The 23,160-nt window shown below is 36.2% G+C and overlaps 2 protein-coding genes and 1 long non-coding RNA gene across 6 annotated transcripts; 1 reads left to right on the plus strand and 2 right to left on the minus strand.

Annotated features, from left to right (window-relative positions):
• Positions 1-5,921: 5,921 nt before the first annotated feature.
• Positions 5,922-11,087, minus strand: LOC118032819 (disease resistance protein Roq1). Its single transcript, XM_035037593.2, has 8 exons — positions 10,795-11,087; positions 10,622-10,712; positions 10,367-10,503; positions 9,420-9,912; positions 8,181-9,279; positions 7,805-8,080; positions 6,776-7,696; positions 5,922-6,656 (listed from the first exon to the last, which is right to left on the minus strand). Exons 3-8 carry the CDS (start codon positions 10,470-10,472, stop codon positions 6,027-6,029), a joined length of 3,525 nt encoding a protein of 1,174 aa, XP_034893484.1. The 5' UTR covers positions 10,473-10,503; positions 10,622-10,712; positions 10,795-11,087; the 3' UTR covers positions 5,922-6,026.
• Positions 11,088-15,117: 4,030 nt separating this feature from the next.
• On the plus strand, positions 15,118-17,420 carry LOC118032820 (uncharacterized). Of its 4 annotated transcripts, none has more exons than XR_012168863.1 (3): positions 15,118-15,345; positions 15,878-16,571; positions 17,077-17,420. It is a non-coding gene; the product is annotated as an uncharacterized lncRNA (long non-coding RNA). The 4 variants fall into 4 exon arrangements; XR_004684719.2 differs by having other exon boundaries at positions 16,498-16,571; XR_012168862.1 differs by lacking the exon at positions 15,878-16,571.
• A 277-nt stretch (positions 17,421-17,697) lies between these two features.
• Positions 17,698-22,185, minus strand: LOC140955143 (uncharacterized). The gene is made up of 4 exons (XM_073406937.1): positions 21,783-22,185; positions 20,474-21,700; positions 18,374-19,774; positions 17,698-18,308 (listed from the first exon to the last, which is right to left on the minus strand). The coding sequence occupies exons 1-4, from the start codon at positions 22,183-22,185 to the stop codon at positions 17,698-17,700; spliced, it is 3,642 nt and encodes a 1,213-aa protein (XP_073263038.1).
• Positions 22,186-23,160: the final 975 nt, after the last annotated feature.

Raw genomic sequence — 23,160 nt, forward strand, 5'->3', positions numbered from 1 at the left:
AATTTTATGTCTCAAAAGAAATTCTATGAAGATTATTACCTATCATTGTTATTGTTTGTTACTACCTTTTTATATTTATGTGTACACGTTAATTTCTACTTTCAGGTCCATCAAGGTCGCATCCGGAATGATATTGGTTTAGTTACCTTTTGCTTTTGACCATGTAATTATTTGTAAATTAAGAGTCTTATATCCGAAAACTTGAAATGTAATATTAATTTGTAAATTTGAATGTATGACTTTAATTTAATGTTTGTAACTTTAAGTACCTATTTTAACCATGCATGTTTAGAGTTGGAAATCGAATCTTTAACTTTAATTACATTATATGATGTTATTGAATAACATGTGCTGTGTTGATGATGTTGAGTTGGGTTGAGATCCAAGATGATTGGATCAGGATGTGAATTAAAATTGGGTGTAATATGGTTTTGTCAATAACTTGGGACCTCCTATTATAGGGGAGATTCTGCCAAAATTTTGGTAGAAATTTGGTGGAACTGATATATATATATATATATATATATATATATATATATATATATATAAATTTACCTGAAAATTCCAATGTATCACGAAAAAGGATGTAGGAAATCAGGGTTGTTACAGCACTGATATAGGTCGTATCATTCTGTCTTTATATGTTGATGACATGATTATTACTGGTGATGACATTGATGGTATTTCAATTTTGAAGACAAAGTTGGCTAGACGGTTTGAAATGAAGGATTTGGGTCATATTCGATATTTCCTGGGTATTGAGGTATCATATTCACCTAGAGGTTATCTTCTTTCTCAGTCGAAATATGTTGTAGATATTCTTGAGCGGGCTAGACTTACTAATAACAAGACTGTTGATACTCCTATTGAGGTTAATGCAAGGTACTCTTTTTTTGATGGTTTACCTTTGATAGATCCTACTTTATACCGCACTATTGTTAGGAGTTTGGTATATCTCACCATTACTCGTCCAAATATTGCATATGTTGTTCATGTTGTTAGTCAGTTTGTTACTTCTCCTACTACTGTTCACTGGGCAGCTGTTCTTTGTATTTTGCAATATCTTCGGGGTACAGTTTTTCAGAGTCTTTTACTCTCATCCACCTCTTCCTTGGAGTTGCGTGCATACTCTGATGCTGATCATGGTAGTGATCTCACAGATCGCAAGTCTGTTACCGGGTTTTGTATCTTTTTAGGTGATTCTCTTATTTCTTGGAAGAGTAAGAAACAATCTATTGTTTCTCAATCATCCACCGAAGCAAAATATCGTGCCATGGCATCTACCACCAAAGAGATTGTTTGGTTACGTTGGTTACTTGCTGATATGGGAGTTTTCTTTTCTCATCCTACTCCTATGTATTGTGACAACCAGAGTTCTATTCAGATTGCTCACAACTCGGTTTTTCATGAGCGAACTAAGCACATTGAGATCGATTGTCATCTTACTCGTCATCATCTCAAGCATGGCACCATTACTTTGCCTTTTGTTCCTTCTTCCTTACAGATTGCAGATTTCTTTACCAATGCGCATTCCATCTCTCGTTTTTGTTTTCTGGTTGGCAAACTCTCGATGCTTGTAGCTGCCGCATCGTGAGTTTGAGGGGAGATGTTAAATAATATTTATGTAGTCTTATTTATTAAGGGTTGAATAGTACTTTCAATTCAACCTATATATATTTTATTTGTATTTAGGTTGAGACTATGCATTCATAATATACAGATTATTCAGAATTGTAGCCTCCTTTTTGTGTTTGATCTCAATAAGTTTAACAGCTCTCATGAAAGGCAATCAATTAATGAGGTCGATGAGCCTTGAGGAGATTTATCCCAACCAACAGATCTATTGTGTTTGGGCCACGCAAGATATGATGATCAACTCTGCTCTCCAGCAGTAAAAAATGATGCCATTATGAATGATGTGCAGAACATGGATAGAATGAGGAAAGAACCAGTAGAGAAGGAGGAGGAGGACATGGATAACAATAGTGGAAGATCAGTGCAGCGTGCAGGAGCTAGCTCTTCTGTAGTGCTTAAACACAAGACAAGTGAGACTAGAGGCTCCTTTACTTACTGGCTCTACAAAGCTAGTGGGTCGAGCATTTGAAGAGAATTGGAATGTGATACGGTCTTGGTTGATGGACGATGAAGTCTCCATCATTGGCATTTACGGGATGGGGGGAGCCGGTAAAACCACAATGCTGAAACATGTCTATAACGAGCTTCTACGAATTGCAGATATTTCTCATCATGTTTACTGGGTGACCGTGTCTCGAGATTTCAACATTCATACATTGTAGAAGAAGATTGCAAAACAAATAAATTTATCTCTTTCCAATTAAGAGGAGGAGCTTCACATAGCTGCGGAATTGTCACTGGAACTAGAGAAGAAACAAGAATGGATTCTGATTTTAGATGATTTGTGGAACTCATTTGCGCTACATAAAGTGGAAATTCCTGTCTCATTAAAAGGATGCAAGCTGATTATAACAACTCAATCAGAAGAGGTTTGTCGACAGATGAATAGCAGAAATAATGTTAGAGTGAATCCTCTTTCTAATGAAGAAGCTTGGGCTTTGTTCATGGAGATACTTGGACATGACACACGACTTTCTCCAGAAGTGGAACAAATTGCAAAAAATATCACAAGGGAATGTGATGGTTTGCCACTGGGAATTAAAACAATTGCTGGAACCATGAAGGGGGTAGATGACATCCACGAATGGAGCGATGCTTTAGAGGACCTCAGACAATCAAGAGTTACGCAAGATAAAGTGGAAGAGGAGGTATTTCAGATATTGAGATTTAGTTACACCCATCTAAGTGATATAGCTCTGCAACATTGTTTCTTGTATTGTGGATTATTTCCTGAAGACTTTGTGATCTCTAGAGAGAATCTGATAGATTATTTGATTGATGGGGGAGTGGTAAAAGGGCAAAAGAGTAGGGAGGCAAAAATTAACAAAGGCCACACAATGCTTAATAGACTTGAAAATGTCTGCCTATTGGAAAGATTGCATAATGGTAATTATGTCCGAATACATGACTTGATTAGAGACATGGCCATCCAAATACTGGAAGAGAACTCTCAAGCCATTGTTGAAGCCGGTGCACAATTAGAAGAATTGCCGAATGCAGAGGAGTGGACTAAAAAACTTGCAACCGTTTCACTAATGCACAACCAAATTGAAGAGATTTGTTCGAGCCACTCACCGAGGTGTCCAAATCCTGCAACCTTATTGCTATGTAATAATTATAGGTTGTGACTCATTGCGAGTTCATTTTTCAAGCAAATGCATGGGCTCAAGGTCCTCGATCTGTCTAGAACATCTATTGAATGTTTACCTGATTCTGTCTCTGATTTGGTGGGTCTCACTTCATTGTTGCTCAACCATTGTACGAGGTTAAGCCATATACCAACATTGAAAAAGCTCAGGGCACTAAAGAGGTTAGATCTCTCAGGTACTCCACTTAAAAAGATTCCTCATGGCATGAAATGTCTATCCAACCTGAGGTATCTAAGAATGAATAGATGTGGTGAAAACAAGTTTCCTAGTGGCATATTACCTAAACTCTCTCATCGGCAAGTCTTTATACTAGAGGAAACGAATCATGATAATGGTCCAAATGGTGTGGAAACATATGCTCTGTTAACGGTTGAAGGAAAGGAAGTAGGATGCTTGAGGAAGTTGGAAAGTTTGGAATGCCATTTTGAAGATTACTCGAAGTACGTGGAGTACCTCAAATCTCGGGATGAGACCCAATCACTAAGGAAATACAAAATTATCGTAGGACAGTTCAGGGAAAACGAATTTTGGGAATTAAAACACGGTGGTCCCGGAAGCAAAAAGGTTGTTTTGGGTAATTTGAATATCAATAGATATGGAGATTTTCCTGTCTATCTCCTCAAATGACATTCAACAAGTAATTTATATATCTATCGATATGAGAAGTTTAGGCTATGTTTTGCCATTAAAGTATGCAACTGAACTGGAGTTTATCCTTATTAGTAGTTGCAATAGCATGGAGAGCTTGGTTTCATCTTCTTGGTTTTGCTCTGCTCCACTACCATCTCCATCTTATAACGGTATATTTTCTGGTCTTAAGAAGTTCTATTGTTATGGCTGTAAAAGTATGAAGAAGTTGTTCCCTCTTGTCTTGCTGCCAAACCTCGTAAATCTAGAAGAGATTAGAGTTGAAGAATGTGAGAAAATGGAGGAGATAATAGGTGGAACAAGATCAGATGAAGAAGGGGTTATGGGTGAAGAAAGCAGCACCAACACTGGACTCAAACTGCCAAAGTTAAGAGTACTGACATTGCATGAATTACCGGAACTTAAAAGCATTTGTAGTGCAAAACTAATTTGCGATTCTCTCGAAGTAATTCGAGTAAGCGATTGCAATAGCATGGAGAGCTTGGTTCCATCTTCTTGGTTTTGCTCTGCTGCACTACCATCTCCATCTTATAATGGTATGTTTGCTAGTCTTAAAGAGTTTTATTGTTGTAAATGTATGAAGTTGTTCCCTCTTGTCTTGCTTCCAAACCTAATAAACCTAGAAGTGATTGAAGTTGAATGGTGATAACAGGTGGAACAAGATCAGATGAAGAAGAGGTCATGGGTGAAAAAAGCAACACCAACACTGGTTTGAACCTCCCAAAGTTAAGACATCTGGAATTGATAGGATTACTAGAACTCAGAAGCATTTGCAATGCAAAACTGATTTACGATTCTCTCGAAATAATTGAGATATCAAATTGTGAGAAGCTGAGGAGGTTGCCAATTTGTTTTTCGTTGCTTGAAAAAGGCCAGCCATCTCCTCCCCCTTCTCTTAGAAGAATCTGTGTATATCTAGAAGAATAGTGGGAGTTAGTAGTGGAGTGGGAGCATCCTAACGCTAAGGATGTTCTTCCTTTGTAAGGTTTTGGGTATGATATGAGACTGCCCTTAATATAATATAATATCGAATTAAGTTATGGTGCTTACTGGTTTTATACACTGCCCTTTGTAGGAGACGAAATTGCCCTTTCGTTGGCCTGTGACGATTATTTTCAATGCTAGCTGTCAAAGAAGACAAAGAAGACAGAGAAGATAAAGGTATGGTCTTATACACTGAATTGATATTTCATAAATAAAATAAAGTTTTAGGATTTTTTTTTTTTTGTATTTTAACCCTATTTTAATTTATATTCCGTTTTTTTTTTTTTTTTTAAACTTGTTGCTATGTCTTGTTTCACTTCTGCTTTGGTTCAAATGAAATATTCTTTATTTATGTTGTGCGTTTATAATTAGCACAAATAATTTTTTTCATTTTATTTGTCGATTTCACTATTTTTTAAGACCATTTAATTCCCATTATTCCCTTTATTCATTTCAAAATTTCCTGGAGAAAAGGTGTGATTTGATGATGTCCCATCTACATCCGCCATACCGGTCAAGGAATTCACAATCCCATTATCAGACCCAAATTCTGCCTCAACTAGTATGGTTTGTCTGCCAAAAAGCAATCCACTGTAACCTCCTGGATTTCTTTCTGGAAACAAGCTGTTTATAGAGTGACTTTGAGAGTCAAAATCTTGCCTTGTTATGTTTAATTCCTTCAATCTCGATGCACACTCGAAGAAAAAAGTCACATCATCGATGCAATCTGAATCAATTGTAGATTTCTCCACGCAATGTTTACAAGCCTCTTTGTTTTTCTCCACTGTTTCTGGTTTTTATACAAGATCATCGCCTTCGACATTATCAGGGACAAAAGTTATCATGGTATGGACATCTTGACTACAAAACTAGTCTCATTATCCTTAAAAATAATTCCTCTTTAAAAGTGCTAGTCTGAGCCATGCTGATTAAAACTTTTGCCTTTGAGATAAGTTTTCAAAAGAGCCTGTAGATTCATGCACTGCAATCATTCATTTTGCCAACTCGAAAACAAAATGCTTTATTTATTTATTTATTAATTCTATACAACAAGGCGATAATGGAAGATCTAAGAGGGCATAAAGTATGGATTTTTCACAAAACAATCCTTCAACTAATTGAGCTCAGGTTGAAAGTTTCTTCGCGAAGTGGATAAAAACTCTTCCTATATAAATAATCTTTAAACTGCTCAATTGTAGAATATGTCAGTGAACCATAAAGAGGATGAGGAAGCAGATGAATTGGTACTACTTCATCTCTTCCCACTTCTGACTCTTGGTTGTCAATGTCATGATCCCACTCCAGCCCTTCAAATGAATCCAAATCTACAATCACTTTGATCCCACATTGTTTCACATTAATGTCTTCGCTCCCCAAATTCACATACAATTCCAATTCTTCGTGTACACTACATTCTTCCATTGCCATCTCACTTAAACTTACGAATCTTGTCCAGCTTATAGGGCAATAGAGTCCTATTACCAATGTAGCTTCAAACAATTGCATACCATTGCTCTTTTTTCTTATAATAGCATTGATTGTATGACTCCTACTAAAAAAAATCCTTGTGGTGAAAGCCCAAAAAATCAACCCTTGAAAAACTGGAGGTATATGAAATGATAATGAACATCCATCTCCAAGGTAGGTCAACCCCTCTTGCAATTTATGATGATAGATTCCCATAACCAATTTGGCATCATAGCCGTGAATATGATATCCATAAGCACCATTCCACAATGCCTGCATATATATATATATTGATCACAAAGAGTGCTGAAATTTTAGACACTAATATATATATATATATAGTATATGCCACTTGTGTCTTTATTTGTGTGCAGAAGAGACAGAAATATTACCTCAACAAAACTCTTCTTATAATTATTTGATAAATCGGAGGCGGTGTCAGAGGAAATATTCCAGCCATGATTACTGAGACCTTCTATGCCCATGCCCTGAATCTCTGTTAAATTTGGACTCCTATATAGAAACAGATTTTCATTGTTTTTGGACTGGACTGGAAGTCTTACCTTTTCCATTGATGTGCAACCAATTGCATCCAAGAATTTTAAATTTGAGGGAAGCTCTGTCATTGATACAAGATTGCTGCAGTACGACACTCTCAAAAGCCCCAGCTTAGGAAGGACGTCGATGCCAGAAGGCAGACTTAAGAAATTGTTTCCTGATAGATTCAATTCTTCGAGAGAGGACAAACAAGCAAAATCAACACAATTAGTTGCGCGTTCAGACAAACCATAATAAGCAAGTCTTAGTTTTCTCAATAATCTCCAACCAGTGAAACAAGTTGGCAGCAAGGCTCTCCAATCTAAAACACTTGATGAAATTGGTGAAGACCAAGATGTAGATAATGGCGCGTCCGCATTGAAATTGTATCCACACAGTGACAACTTCCTTATATACTTTAAATGTTCAATTGAAGCGAAAAGGTGCTCATTATTAATTCCATCTGCTATCAGCTCAGTAAAGAATTCCATATCACCCATGTGCTCCGGCAACTTCTCAAGCTGTGAACACTCTGATATATTCAAAATCTCAAGAGACTTTGCCTCACAAATGCTTTGGGGAAGAATCTTTAGCCTGCAACATCCCTTTAGATTTAAGAAAGTGAGGCTCTTTAAATGTCCAACAGATTGATGCACCTCAAACAAACCCGAGCAACCTTCCAACAAAAGTTTCTCAAGACTTGAACTGTGTAAGTTTGGTGTTTTAACAAGATGCTTTGAATAACCGAGATTAAGAATTTTTAGTTTATTGAGAATCTGCAAAAGCAGTAAGGAAAATAACAAAAAGTAATCATCAAAAGTTGTAACTTAAAAATATGCATTACATCAAGGACAAATTTTGGAGTATTGTAGTATTTTTCTTACCTTTTTCTCCAACCATAATTCTTTGATGTTACTATACTGCATATCGAGGACAACTAGGTTGTCCAACATTAAATCGGACGGAATAAATTTCAAAGGACATTCAAGCCAACAAATCCATATCAACTCTTCAGAAAGCAGTTTGAAGGGCCCAGATAGATGTGCTCCATTGATTTGGAGTAACTTCAAGCATCTCATCTTTGTAAATGATCCTGTGCTTAATAAATTATTTTCTGATGCTCTGACATCCAGCGCTAAACCCTCTACAACTTCCGTTCCCTAAAAAACCAACAAAATTCAATAGAGTTACAAAGTAATTATATGCAAGAAGTTTAAAAAGAAAGATAAACGAGCATTTGTGTATGCATTTAGTTATTACCATTTGCTTGCTGAGTACATTCCATGCATCCTCACATTGCCATACTCGGCTGCGTTTTCCTGGGTTGTTAGGTGACTCTTTGTGAATGATCTCCCTTCCCATGTCTCGTAATAGATTATGCATGCTTATATTTCCAGAAGCATTAACATTAATCAGAGACCTTTCACTGAGAGTTCCCAAATCATCTTCTGGATTGTAACCACATCGAGCTTCAAGTACATTTGCTACATATTCTTTATTTCTACCGATAAAAAAGCTTGCAAGATCAAGAAATGTATTTTGTAGTTTATGGTCATCCAGTTTGTCAAAACTTATTCGAAGTTTTTCCTGAATATCATGGTTTGGAATTTTTCTCAATTTGTCGATTATACATTTCCATCTAGATTTGTTTTTCCCGGACAAACAAGAACCTAAAACCTCAAGGGCTAAAGGAAGCCCTCCACAATAATCAACGACATCATTCGACACCTCAACATAATCTTTTGCTGGCTTGGTGTCCTTGAAGGCATGCCAACTGAAAAGTTGTAGGGACGCATCTCGTTTCAATTCTTCGACCTGACATTTTCGATCCACTTTTAGAAGCAAGCGTTCATCTTCAGATGTAATTATTACTCTACTTCCGGGACCAAACCAACTTCCATCTCCCACCAAAGCATTTAGTTGGTATTGATAAGTCACATCATCAACAACAACAAGAACTCTTTTGTGACAAAGTCGTTCTTTGATCAGAACCATTCCTCTATCAACATTATTGATATTTGCAGGATTTTGCTTCAAGATATCATGAAGAAGTTGTTCTTGTAAAAGAACAAGACCATTCGATTGTTCTGATGTTTCATTGATATTCGAAAGAAAACAGCTTCCCTCGAATCCATAGCAGAGTTTATTAAATACAACTTTTGCTATAGTCGTCTTTCCTATTCCCGGCATCCCATGTATGCCCACAAGGCGTACATCATCTGTCGCGGTACTTATGAAGTCACTAATAGTATGTACAAGGGGATCAATACCTACTAGGTGAGTAGAAACATTTATGTACTTGGGATCCAATTTATTCAACACATCCTTGATAATGTCTTGGATAAATTTTGATTCGTGCCTGCTCATAAACAAAAGCAAGTCTTTAATAGAGAGACAATTAACCATGCTAAAAAAAAATTATTATTTCACATGGTAAAATCTATTGTATAATTACTCCATAAATGTGTGCCAGGGAATCTTAGAGGGAAAAAGGCGTACCCATTTTCCATATCACTGAGATTCCATCCGGAGAGATTTCCCGCCTCCTCAAGAGCTTTTCTCCACTCCTTCACCTTCTCTTTAAAACAGACTTCATGCTTATCAAATGCTTTTACAAAACTGCCGGTCTGCTTTCTCACATCTGAAGGATCAATGTCATAAAATACAGGAAGAACAATCTGACCAGTTTTCCTGTTTTTGCACTCAAGAATCTCTACAAGTTCATTAAGACACCATCTAGAAGAAGCATATCCTTTAGAGAAGACCACTATAGATATCTTTGATTCTTGAATTGCCTTGAGGAGATGTTTGGAGATTTCTTCACCCCTAGGAATTTCATTATGATCTCGAAAAGTGTAGATTCCTGCTTGGACTAAGGCAGTATATAGATGATCTGTAAAATTCTTGCGATTATCTTCTCCTCTAAAACTCAGAAATACATCGTAGGCCCCATTTGGTCTAGAGCGAGAAGACTCTAGCTCTGTCATGGCAGCTGCAGAAATTATGACACAATAAATTAGCAATGGAGCAAGGAATGCATGTAAAGCGATCATCAGAGACAATACATGTAAATTCTGATGGGAATTTGTTAGAGAAGCTGAATTTTGATATGTATATAATTTAAGTGACATGATAAAGAGGAATCCCCGTGAAAGTGATTAATCTTTAAGAAACAAATAACATATTGACAGCAAATCATGAACTTGGAAATGATAAAAGTGGTGGGGTTAATTTTGATGTGTCCTAAAGAACTTCCTCTCTTAGAAAAATAATATATTATATTGTTTCCACCATGCTTCCTTACCTCCCTCTCCCCTAGTTATTTATTCTAACAGAAAGAAGTAAACTGATTTTGATTGCTAATAAGCATAGCCTAATAGCAGAATGGAACTTTCACGATCCGATTTTAACATAACTGCTCTCAGCACGAGATATTTCTACGTTACCTGTGGAGACAAAACTGACAGGCTTACTGAGGTCTGCTTTTCTTCTCTTTCGCGAGGATGAATCGTTTTCTTCATCTTTGGATTGCTTGCGTTTTACTTTCTGCATTCTAAAATAGAATGATATTGTGCTTGAAGATCTACAAGGAACTCAATAAACTGGTCAATGATGATATATCTATCTGAACGTAAAACTTCCAAATTATTGTTATAAGTAAATACGTGAAATTAAAACGAAGCAAAGAGAGTTAGTTGTACCTCTACATAACCCAAGGGCTGGTTGGATTCCGCCAGCTATGAAAATGCAGCAACTGGAGATCAGAGAGGTTAGCTGATGAATATCGCTGTCCTGCAACAATCGATATTGCTGAAAAGATGAAACCAAAAGGGACTGCATGCATGCAATCAGTAGCAACAATCGCAGAGATTACCTCTATATGGTGTTTATGAGTTGGTCGGATTCCATCAACTTGGTGACTTTAAAGATCAAATTGCAGCAATCAGAAAGGTTAGCTGAAGAGCGAAGTAATGAGGACTGATGAAGGTTGGTACAGACTATTGTTCCAGAGAAAGAATATGCTTTCTTGCAATTTATTAGCAACGCAATAATTGTTAAAAATAAAAGGTAACATATACAGGAAAAGGAGCAAGGAGATTTCGTTAGCCACAAATTGATCAAAATCAAGCAAATTTATAGCTCTTGCTTGAGCATCAAACAGTTTTTCCGAGAGCTAAAGCAGTCAAAAAGCAGGTGTATCGTGAAGTGCATGGCCTATTTTATCAGCCGTGTTGTTGGTGAGGTTTTGACCGCATCGGAGTCAAATGGCATGATTTTCCACGCGGCAAAACTAATAACACCATGATCGTGCAATCGGCTGCCTCCATCTCTCCTCCGTCTAATCTGATACTCTCAAAATCAAATGGTCTAAATTTCCACAATCCTTTTTTCAAAGCCTCGGTTTTTTTTTTTCCAAACAAGACTTTGACTAGTACGTCAACTGAACTTTCTTTCTTTACTTTTGATTAAATGTTACACTGAATTTCTTTCTTTGGTTCAAAAAGTTAGACTTCCCAGCAATATAAACCTTACCGATATTCTCATACCATGTTTCCATAATGTAGTTTTTATATGTAGCAAAAGATTTCTATTTCTATTGTTTTCTAAAAGACTTTTTGACACCGAAAGTACAAGCAATAGTTCTACATGAGGGTCCATTCAAAAATTCTTTATGGGCCTTTGAAAGGGTCAAAACCTCCATGCATAAAGTTAGCTTTAAAGGTCTTCAGCCATAGATGAAGACGATGGAGAATTAATTCAAGGGTTGAATTCCAATATAGCAATTGATTCTCAAAGACCACTTTATTTCTAACTAGTACTCAAATACCCGTAAAATATTCCATAACGTATTAATTGCTAGACTTTGAAATTTTCCTTTCACAATTTCATTCCATTAGGTTAACATTTGACCAATTCTTTTCTACATGCACCATTAAATACCAAACGAATTATGACTGACCACTTGTGTTTCAACAATACAAAAAAAAACAAATTGTTTTTTTAGGAGCAATTAAATTTATATTTTCTAAGAAATCCTCTTCTACACAATACCCTACATAATACCCTGTTAGTGATTGTACTTCATTATTTCACATCATTTGGATCATTCCTCCAAACACTCATGTTAAACTTACAAGGCAATAGAACTATTACTAATTGTACCTATGCTCATTATTCAGACTCTCCACCTTCTATTAATTAATTCGCAGCCTAATCACCAATCTCCCTATCCAATTGCTTTGTAATGTATACTGTTAGAACCGCCTGATCTTAAGCACTTATAAATCCCAGAAACTGCCCAGCATTTAACATCTCTTGCACCTCATCATCTTTCCCGTTCTTTTATGGTACAGACACGTCACTAAGATGAGTGTAACGAGCGTTTCCTTGTCTGATGCCAGAGTCAAGTGAGCTTGAACCATCCCCTTCCCCTTCTGCCGTATCGTTTTCTAAACTGTCAGTTGATGAAAAGACTTTAACCTTCCTCTTCCTTCTCTGTAAAATCATAGGGTGAAATATATGCTGGGTATTTGGGTTTATGGCTGCTCTACTGGGTGTAGAAGAACCCAGAGATGTTGAGTGTTGTTCTTCTGATAGTTGAGGACTGTCAAGAGGCACTAATTCATGGGATGGGATGTGTTGTGCCTCTCAACATTTGATTCTGATGGCACCTCCTAGATACTGTTTTTGTTTAGTAGTTTCCGTAGTTGAAACTTAATTCCAAACACCCCTGAAATCTTGTTGTGGTGATCTTCTCTCCAATATTTCCGGAACAGAATTTCAACAGGAACATCAGAAACAGCTGTTTTACAGATTTCCAAATCCCTGTTGTTATGCGAACAGCTAATCACATCCACAATCAACGCCAAATGTGCACAGCTTTTAGTTGTTATCTCGTCAGCATTTTCAACATCAAAGTGTCAACAGTACTAGTCTCTGTTTCACTCTCATCTTCCTGCTTCATCAGATCAAAAGCGGTCATGTTGTCCTCAATAGCTTCAGATACTAGATAATGCAGAGGATCCAATTCCTGCAATTTGATCTTATAATATTTCCCATTTAACCACAAAGTAGTGTTTTCTTTAATAAATCTGTGAAGCCGTTTTCCAATTAAAAGATTAATATGACCAAGATTGCTATACCCCAAATTGATTTTGTCAAAACCTATAGCTCTACCATATACTGATATAATCTTGTTGATGCTCGTAACATTCCAACCAGTTATTGGCAAATCAGTAGCTTCAATCCAGGCAAATCGATCAATTGGACCATCTGTATCAATGCAAGGCCTCAACTCATCAAAATAACCATGCCAAGGCGTTATATCCAATTCAAAAGCTTCCATCGTGGAGTCAGAAGTATTGAACGAGATCAAAGCTTGTGATGCACCCGTAGAACAAAAACCCGTTAATTGAACTCCATTAGAATGCAAGTCTTTCCTTATATCCTGATAATTAACACCTTCATTTATCACTCCTACCAAGCTATTCTTCATCCATGCAACCTCCTCCTCTGCTGGATCATGTGTTATAAAGTGTGCAGCCACTGGTTGAACAACAGGGACTTCATTAATAGTCTCGTTTTGGATGACAGGGACTCCGTTGATATCCTCTGTTTGATTAGTAGGGTGTGCATTGCTTCGGAGTTCACGAGTGCTTGCTGAATTTTTTTCTGCGCGCAACCATAGCATAACTTCTGCAGTCTCGCTCCTTTACTAGTACTAATACACGTTGAACATGTTTTTCTAATCGGAATCCGATGCGTTGAATCTTTATTCACCTGTTGAAACCGCTTCAAATTTGCACGTAGACGATAAGACCTAAACCATACTCCATTAAGCTTTCCAAGGAGCTCTTGTAGTGAAGAATCTGTTTTCATTGTAACAAGGCCAAACCTCCGTTTCTGTTAAAAGCTAAACCGGTTTCTTCTGTTGTTTCTTCGTGATATGTACATTACAATCACTACATATTTGTTAAAAGTTCTGCGGTGGCTTCGATAATCTACCCAACAGGGGAATCGCTCAAAGTAAATCTGAGACAGTGGTGTCTGAGGCAAGGTAGATGGCAGCAAGGTAGTTGTGTGGTTGGATTTTGATTCTGTAATTAGTTTTAGTAGTTTGAGCTTTCGTGACAGTACACACCTTTAGGATCAAGACTGGATCTTTTTTTGGAATCATTCAAGATCCATAAACCATGCTTTAAAACCTTGACAGAACGCCAAACTTTGAGCTTTCTAACTAAGCAGGGATGCTCTTATGCCCCTCCTCCTTCATTGACCACTTGACTCTACAATCTATTCAATTGCGGCTCTTTTGTTTTAGTCACCATATTTGCTTTACTTCTCTTACTTATCTTTGTCAGAGTGTTCGTGTAGAGTTTCTGAGAGGAAAGAAAGAGATGAGTATTTTTAGAATATTAATTTCAAAGGAATTATTCTAGCAAATCAAGCCTCTCTTTGTTTTTGTGTAATTTTTATGAATTGAATTTTATTTGAAATTTAAATTAATATTTTAAAAAAATCAAAATTCAAAAATTGATATTCAACCTTGATATGCAACCTTGAATTGAATTGAATTCATAAAATTTATCTAATTCAATAAATTAGATAATATTATTTCCATGAAAAAAATTATATATCTTGTTTTAGAATTAAAAAAAAATATATCCATTACATTCTTAATCTTCACTACTAAAAGCCTCCTTGTACTTTTAAATTTATAGTTATTCTTAAAAAAAAAAAAAAAAAAAAAAGAATTTACCCTAAGTTTTTAATCTTTCATTATAAATAATTTTTCAATTAAAATAAAAATATATAATATTTCAAAAAAATATTATATGTGAGGTCTAATGAGTCACTTTGGATATTTCAAAAGTTCTTTTATAAATATTTATTTTTCTTTATTTTTATTTTAAATTAATTGTTTTATAATAGTTTTAGATTATTTAAAATGTGATGCTAAAAATAAAACTGAGTTCTTACATAGATTGCATGCAGCCCATTTTAAAATATGCTTAGTAGTGTGGTATTGATTATTTTTTAAATAATTTTTATATTAAAATACATGATAATAATAATTTTTTTATTTTTTAAAAGTTATTTTTTATGTTAGTATATCAAAATGATTTAAAATATATAAATTATATTAAATTTAAAAAAAATTAATTAATTTTGTGAGAATGTGGCAGTACGCTGCATTGAACTTGGTCGAGACATCTCCTTCCTGTGTACGCTTTGTCCTTCTCTTCTGTCTCTTTAAAACTCCGAAAATCAAAAATCAAAACCCACAAATCAAAATTCTCTCAAAGAGAAACTTTTCTCATTCTTTTGAGTTTTAAATAATACCCATTGAAGGAAAAAATCGTGGAGATTGCTGGATGCTCTTCTGGTTTCAGTTCCTCCTCTAATGATGTCTGGGCTAAACTTGGTATTTTTCAACTTCTCTTTCTTTCTACAGTTTGTGTTCTTTCTTATGTTATGCTCTCTCTGTTTCCTAAGAAAATGACTAACGAAACTGTTTTTAGTGAAGTTTAGTGTTGAAACTGACATTTTATTGGAAGTTAAATTGAAATGAAATGAGCCCAGATGAGGAAATTTAGCAAAGAAAGAAACTTTCCTGGGTTTGGGTTCTTAATTTTCGTTGTTTCATTTTTTGAATGCAATCTGTTAATGTATGTGTGCATCCATGTTTGTGGAGAGATTGTTACTGTGAGAAAGTACTTTTGTTGAATGTGAGTGAATCTAATTATAGTGAGAGTACATTGGAGTTAGAAAGTAGGAGACTTTTTAACATAAATCATGAATGATGAACGTAAACCCTATTGGTTAATTCAATTTTACTCTTTTGTGCCTCCAATTTGTGTGACAATTCTGTTTGGTGCTGTTCGTGCTGAGAATCATATGCCCTGTTTACTTATTTGATCATTTGCAAAGTGACCGTGTAATGGAATTAACTGTAGTGTTTGACAGCAAGCTTTTCCTTGCTGGGATTTTGGATATCGATTTATTCTTCACTGTTGCAGAACCATCTGACTCGAGAGGTTACTTGTATTTCCTTGAACAGATCATTTTTTAGCTGCGCAATTCTTATCTCTTGTCTGAGAGGTCCGAAATCAATCTTTGGTGCTAAGAGCTGTTCAATCAGTTCATCAATTTATAATTTAAGGTTTTCTGAGTAAAGTTTTAAATAGGTTTTTCTTCTCTCAAAGTAAGGAAGTGGATGGTGCTATTGTCCTGTAAAATCCGAAAATCTAGTTTCCAATTGCTGAAAGAAGATTCTTATGGCCATGGTGGCGCTTTTTGCATTATTAGAGATCGAGGTTGAAACTTATTTTTCATTTGTCTAAAATCATGGAGGAGTTGATTTATGTATAGAAATTGATATAATTAAGTAGTAACCCTCCAGAAATCTAAGACATGAATTTCTATGTTATCAACTGTCTTACTAGACAATTGACTAAATTACAGGCAAAGGGTTGCCTTCTTGTGGGAGACAAAGAGCTGTTTTTAGTTGATGAATCATATTGCTTATAACTCTTGACAAGTGCTTGTATTTTCAATCTGAATGCTCTGATTTCAGAGATGGGAACATGGAATGGCTTCATTTGGGAATGGTCCTTATAATGGAGGAGGAGACTTTGGGACTAGGGATAGGTAAAGGAAAGGGAATTATTGCAATTTCTATAATAGATCTCTTTAAGCCAAAATTAGTTTTAAATTGAACAACAGAGAAATTGGTGGGTTGGTTAATTCTTTATCCTCAACTTAATGGTTTAAAAACTGAGTTTGTTAGGTCCCAAAATCAGTTACCCGCATGTTATTTTCTTTCTGAGAGCATTTAATGATTTATTTAAATATATCATGGGGTAGTGTTAATTTTAAATGAAATTCTGAAATATTTTGGAATGTATCTTAGGACATCGGTGGGAAATGGTTAATGACGTGTTATCTATGATGCAGAAAGAAAGGGATCTTTTTATTGTTTTCAGGACGAAATGTCTCTAAAATTTGGATATTGGTAGGTTTTATTTCTCAGTTTTAGGCTAAAATAATACAACAGTATTTCCTTTAAGAAGGCTTCTATTTTTTTTTTCTCAGATTGTCTCTGGAAGATAACACTTTGATTTTAATTTGGACTGTTTTTTAACTCTTGCTGCAGATCGAACTAGGATGTCATTGAATCTTGCTGAGATGATAACTGTTGGAACACATGTTTGCAAGTAAGGATGGATCCTGATGAATTTGCAATAGCAGAATGTATCTTTTGCTTGTAGATGCAGAGAAAGAATTAAAAGAATAGGATTTCCTATGAGAGGAAAGAAAAGGAAGGAAGATATGTTTAGAAAGTCTGCAATCAAAAATGCAGTAATCCTTCTTTTTTTGTATATTTATCTCTTTTACAGTGGACATATATATATACAATTTCTAACTAACGTCTGTTAACAAACGGTTAACTAATTGTAACAGAATATAACTAACTATATTATATCCATAATATTACAATGTGTTTATGATATTATGGCCAGTCTTTGTGAGTCTTCTGGTGTAGGAGAGTCGGCTGCAGGGGTGGCTTGTTCTGCAAGTATTGAAGAATTGTTTGCAGCTTTAGCTTCTGTGGGAGCATGTGCTATGTTCCAATATCCCCCCGCAAGATGAGAATGGATATTTATCATTCCCATCTTGTCAAGTAGAGGATTGTAACAAACGTCTGTTAACAAACGGTTAACTAATTGTAACAGAATATAACTAACTATATTATATCCATAATATTACAATGTGTTTATGATATTATGGCCAGTCTTTGTGAGTCTTCTGGTGTAGGAGAGTCGGCTGCAGGGGTGGCTTGTTCTGCAAGTATTGAAGAATTGTTTGCAGCTTTAGCTTCTGTGGGAGCATGTGCTATGTTCCAATATCCCCCCGCAAGATGAGAATGGATATTTATCATTCCCATCTTGTCAAGTAGAGGATTAAGCATATGAGAACCAAGTGGTTTAGTGAGGGCATCAGCTAATTGAAACTTGGAAGGAATGTGAATGATGGTAAGGAGTCTTGCTTGCAATTTTTCACGAACAAGATGACAGTCAATTTGGATATGTTTGGTGCGTTCATGATGAACAGGGTTGTAAGCTATTTCGGAGGCTGGTTTGCTGTCAGTGTAGAGTAAGGCAGGTTGAGAGTGAGGGATGTGGAAATCAGCCAGTAAATAAGAAAGCCATTGTAGTTCACAGGAAGTTGTTGCCAATGCCCGATATTCTGCTTCTGCAGAGGACCTACTTACAGTAGGTTGTTTCTTTGATTTCCAGGAGATTAAGGAATCGCCAAGGAAAACTAGATAGCCAGTAACACTTCGACGAGTGTCAATGTAACCTCCCCAATCATTGTCAGAATAAGCTTTTAAATGAAGGGGAGAAGCAGCTTTGAGTAGTAAACCTTTGCCTGGTGTGGCTTTAAGATACCGAAGGACTCTCTCTGCTGCTTGCATATGGAAGGTGTGAGATTTGACATGAATTGGCTAAGAGTTTGGATGGCATAGGATAAGTCAGGTCTTGTGAGTGTAAGGTAGAGAAGCCTACCAATAAGTCTACGATAAGATGCAGGATTAGGCAAGGGAGGGCTAGTATCATGTGTGCTGAGTTTGAGTGTGGATTCCATTGGAAAAGTGACAGGTTTAGCACCAGAAAAACCACTGTCCATGAGGATGTCCAAGGCATATTTTCTTTGGCAAAGAACAATGCCTTTGGTAGATCGAGCTACCTCAATGCCGAGAAAGTATTTGAGGTGTCCCAAATCTTTGATGGGGAAAATTCTGCGAAGATAGTTTTTGACTATAGTCAGTGCTGTAAGATCATTTGATGCGATGAGAACATCATCAACATAGATTAAAATGGCAATGAGGGTGGTTTTAGATTGCTTGATGAAGAGGCTGGAATCTGAATTGGCTTGTAGAAAACCAAATTGAAGAAGTGATGCAGAGAGTTTGGAAAACCATTGTCTTGAAGCCTGTTTAAGGCCATAGATACTCTTTTTGAGTTTGCATACTCGAGGGTCATTGTGATTGGAGTAGCCAGGTGGTAATTGCATATATACTTCTTCATGTAAGTCCCCATGTAGGAAGGCATTGTCTACATCAAGTTGATGTAAATGCCAATTGTTGGCTGCAGCAATGGTGAGAAGAACACGTACTGTAGTGATTTTTGCAACAGGAGAGAAGGTGTCAAAAAAATCAATTCCCTCTTGTTGTGTGTATCCTTTTGCGACCAATCGTGCTTTATATCTCTCAACCTGTCCATCAGCCTGAAATTTAACTTTGTAGACCCATTTACATCCAATGACAGTTTTATTAGGGGGCAGAATGACTAAGTCCCAAGTTTGGTTTTTCTCAAGGGCTGTTATTTCATTTGTCATAGCATGCTGCCAATGAGGGATAGAGCTAGCTTGTTTGTAAGTTTTCGGTTCATAAATAGATGAAACAGAAGAAGTGAAAGCACAGTGGGGTAAAGATAAATGAGTTGTAGATAAGTAAGGGAGGATGGAGTAGGGCTTACCAGGCAGGAAGCAAGGGGAAGAGTCTAGTGTTGCTGAAGCAATCTGAGCCATATGTCCACAATAATACTGTGTTAAGTAAGTAGGTGGATGTTTAGTTCTTTCAGATTTTCTAAGTTGAGTAAGAGGAGGAGGCAGGGTAGAAATGTGAGGAACAGAAGGTTGGATAGGAATTGTTGTAGGAACAACAGAATCATGTAGAGTTGTGTTTGATGGTTTACAAGGAAAAGGGTCAAAGTGTTGAGGATAGTCAGGGAATACAAGAGGTGTATGAACCTGATTTGGAATAGATGGAAAGTTGGATTCATGAAAAACTACATTGCGAGAGACAAAAGTTTTGCAAGTGTTTAAGTCAAGAACTTTGTATTCTTTAATGTGTGGAGGGTATCCAAAAAAAATACATTTCGTGGCTCTTGGATGAAATTTACCTCTATTATGAGTGATTGTGCTAGCAAAGCATAAACAGCCGAAAACTTTTAAGTAATTGTAATGTGGTGGTTTTTGATAAAGAAGTTGGTAAGGTGTCTGATTTTGGAGAAGGAGGGAGGGGGTACGATTAATGAGGTGTGTGGCTGTTAATATGCAATTTGTCCAATAAGATAAAGGTAGTTGGGTTTGAAACAGAAAAGATCGAGCTACATTGAGCAGGTGTTGATGTTTTCTTTCAACCCTTCCATTCTGTTCAGGTGTTTCAACACATGTTTGTTGATGTATGATGCCATGTGTTTGGTAGAAGATAGGCATATTAAATTCTTGGCCATTGTCGGATCTGAGAGTTTGAATATTTGTGTCAAATTGAGTATGAACATATGCTAGAAAATTGCTGAGAAGATGTCTTGTTTCAGATTTGGATTTCATTAAGAACAACCAAGTAAATCTACTGTAATCATCTACAATAGTAAGAAAAAATTGATAACCAGAATAAGAGGTGACAGAGAAGGGTCCCCAAATGTCAATATGAACTAATTGAAAGGTTTTTGTAGATTGATGAACAGATAAAAAAAAAGGCAAACGTTTTTGTTTAGCTAAGGGGCAAATATCACAAAAGCTATTGTTGCTGATAGTGGCTGAAGGATCAGTTTTGTTCAAAAAGGCGATTTTGGAGGAAGGTATGTGGCCTAAACGTAAATGCCAGATATTTGTGGCAACAGCACAGGATTTGATGTTTGTTATAGGAGGTGATTTTGTAGCATTTGGAGCAGGAGGTTTGTGAAGTTTGTATAGACTAGATTCAGCTTCAGCAAGACCAATCATCTTCCATTTGCTTAGGTCCTGTAGAATACATTTGGTGTGAAGAAAAAATAAACCAACAGTGTTAGCAGCAGTTAGTCTAGAAACAGAAATAAGATTGATATTAAAGGCTGGAACATAGAGTGCATTGTATAAAATGATGTCAGGGGAAAATCTAACTGTTCCAGTGAAGAGAATTGGTACATGTTGACCATTTGGCAGATGAACGTTATTCTGAGTTTTAGGAAGAATGATGGATTCAAAAAGAAGAGGACTACAGATCATGTGATATGTGGCTCCAGTATCAAGAATCCAAGAAAAACTGTTATGAGGTGAAGATGTTGTATGACATGAAAAAGATATACCTGATGTAGATACTTCTGTAGCAGTGTTATTTAGTTTTGAGCTGGAAATGCTATTTGCTAGAGTGAGTAGATTCTGCATCTGTTCTTGAGAGAAAACAATGTTAGGGGTATCAAGATGTGGTTGCAAGGCAGTAGTATGATGTGTAGTAGGAAATCGTTGAAAGTTCTTGCTGGTATGTGACATGGTAGCTAATCTTTTTCCTCTTGGTCCCTTCCACCCAGGAGGGTATCCAATGAGTTGGAAACATTTATCAATAATATGTCCAGGATATCCACAGTGGGTGCAGGTTGCCTCAGTTTTACCTTTGTATTTAGCAAATCGTGTAGTATAGTTGGAACCTGATTTGGAATTTTGATTGTGGTAGTGTTCAGCAATCATTGCTTGGCAATCAATTGGAATGCCTGCTGCATTTGTTAGGGATCTCTGACTCTCTTCTTGAAGAAGCAGGGAGAAGACTTTGCCCATAGATGGCAAAGGAGTTTGCAGCAATAGTTGGCTTTTAACCGATGAGTAAGAATCATGAAGGCCAACCAGAAATTTCATGACAAAGTCGAATTGTTGTCGAGCAGTTAGATGTTTAAAAATATTGCATGAGCAGGAATCAAGATGTCCACATTTGCAGCTTGGGATTGGCCTTGAATTCACTGAAATATTCAGTGATAGATTTTGAGTTCTGTGCAATAGAACTCAAAGATTTTTCTAAACTAAAAACCCTTGGTCCATCACTTCTAAGATATCTAGTTCGTATTTCTTCCCAGATATCAAAAGCTGTTGTGAAGTAAAAAAGGCTGCTGCGAATTTCTTTGGAAATTGAATTCATCAGCCATGATAGGACCAAATTGTTTGATCTCAGCCAAGCCATACGAAGTGATTGATTGGTTGTATTTGGTTGAACTAAAGATCCATCAATGAAGGCAATCTTGTTTTTCACTGTCAAGGCAATTGTCATGGATTTGCTCCATGCAATATAATTTTCGCCAGTGAAGATTTCTGAAACCAGAAGAGCGCCAGGATTATCAGAAGGATGGAGGTAGTAGAAGCTGGAAGAATCATCAGAAAGATTTAGAGTAGTGATATTGGATGAATCTTTATGTGCTGTAGAAGCACTTTCTTCAAAATGATCAGACATTTTGAAAAAGAATCAAGAAGTTGATGACAGAAAAAGGTATCCAACTACAAAGATCGTGAATCTTTAAAAATTAAAGAAGAGTATATGTTTTCAGAGTTTTAGAATATAGCAGAGATATTATAAAATCTTGATTTCTTCTATTGCTCTGATACCATGATGAATTTGCAATAGCAGAATGTATCTTTTGCTTGTAGAAGCAGAGAAAGAATTAAAAGAATAGGATTTCCTATGAGAGAAAAGAAAAGGAAGGAAGATATGTTTAGAAAGTCTGCAATCAAAAATGCAGTAATCCTTCTTTTTTTGTATATTTATCTCTTTTACAGTGGACATATATATATATATAATTTCTAACTAACGTCTGTTAACAAACGGTTAACTAATTGTAACAGAATATAACTAATTATATTATATCCATAATATTACAATGTGTTTATGATATTATGGCCAGTCTTCGTGAGTCTTCTGGTGTAGGAGAGTCGGCTGCAGGGGTGGCTTGTTCTGCAAGTATTGAAGAATTGTTTGCAGCTTTAGCTTCTGTGGGAGCATGTGCTATGTTCCAATAGATCCTTCCATTTTGGATGTTAAATTATTTCATGAAGCAATACACCTCCTTTTCATGGGGGTTGAAACAGACATTGATATTTTTAGTCTAGAGTGGATTCGTGTTTGTGTTTTCTAAATCTTTCAAGACTAATGAAGTTCTTGGCGATAATTTTATGCTGATATAAGATAAAGAACAGCTAAAACCACTGTCTGATAGGTAAACAACAGGCAAACAGCTGAGTAGTATAAACATTTATGGGAATTTGTAGTCCTCTTGAAAGTCACAGCTGCTCAGCTACCTTCTGTGGTTGTTACTTTGTTTCCATTTTAATCTATCTGGAATTTGATTTTCTATGGCATTCTCATTCATGACTATGCATAGGCTATGTCTGGCCTGATGCTTCACAAATGTCTGCTCTAACATCAATTACT

Source organism: Populus alba, chromosome 19 (assembly GCF_005239225.2).
Source record: "Populus alba chromosome 19, ASM523922v2, whole genome shotgun sequence".
Taxonomy (NCBI): Eukaryota; Viridiplantae; Streptophyta; class Magnoliopsida; order Malpighiales; family Salicaceae; genus Populus; species Populus alba.

Coding starts and splice junctions, on each gene's coding strand:
- LOC118032819 (XM_035037593.2), bottom strand. CDS start 10,472: ATGCAGAAAGTAAAACGCAAGCAATCCAAAGATGAAGAAAACGATTCA. Junction 9,280..9,419: donor CTCAGTGATATGGAAAATGG/GTACGCCTTTTT, acceptor GTTTATGAGCAG/GCACGAATCAAAATTTATCC. Junction 7,697..7,804: donor AATTATGGTTGGAGAAAAAG/GTAAGAAAAATA, acceptor CTGCTTTTGCAG/ATTCTCAATAAACTAAAAAT.
- LOC140955143 (XM_073406937.1), bottom strand. CDS start 22,185: ATGTCTGATCATTTTGAAGAAAGTGCTTCTACAGCACATAAAGATTCA. Junction 21,701..21,782: donor ACGAACTAGATATCTTAGAA/GTGATGGACCAA, acceptor TGAATATTTCAG/TGAATTCAAGGCCAATCCCA. Junction 19,775..20,473: donor CCCCTTAGCTAAACAAAAAC/GTTTGCCTTTTT, acceptor CTCGCAATGTAG/TTTTTCATGAATCCAACTTT.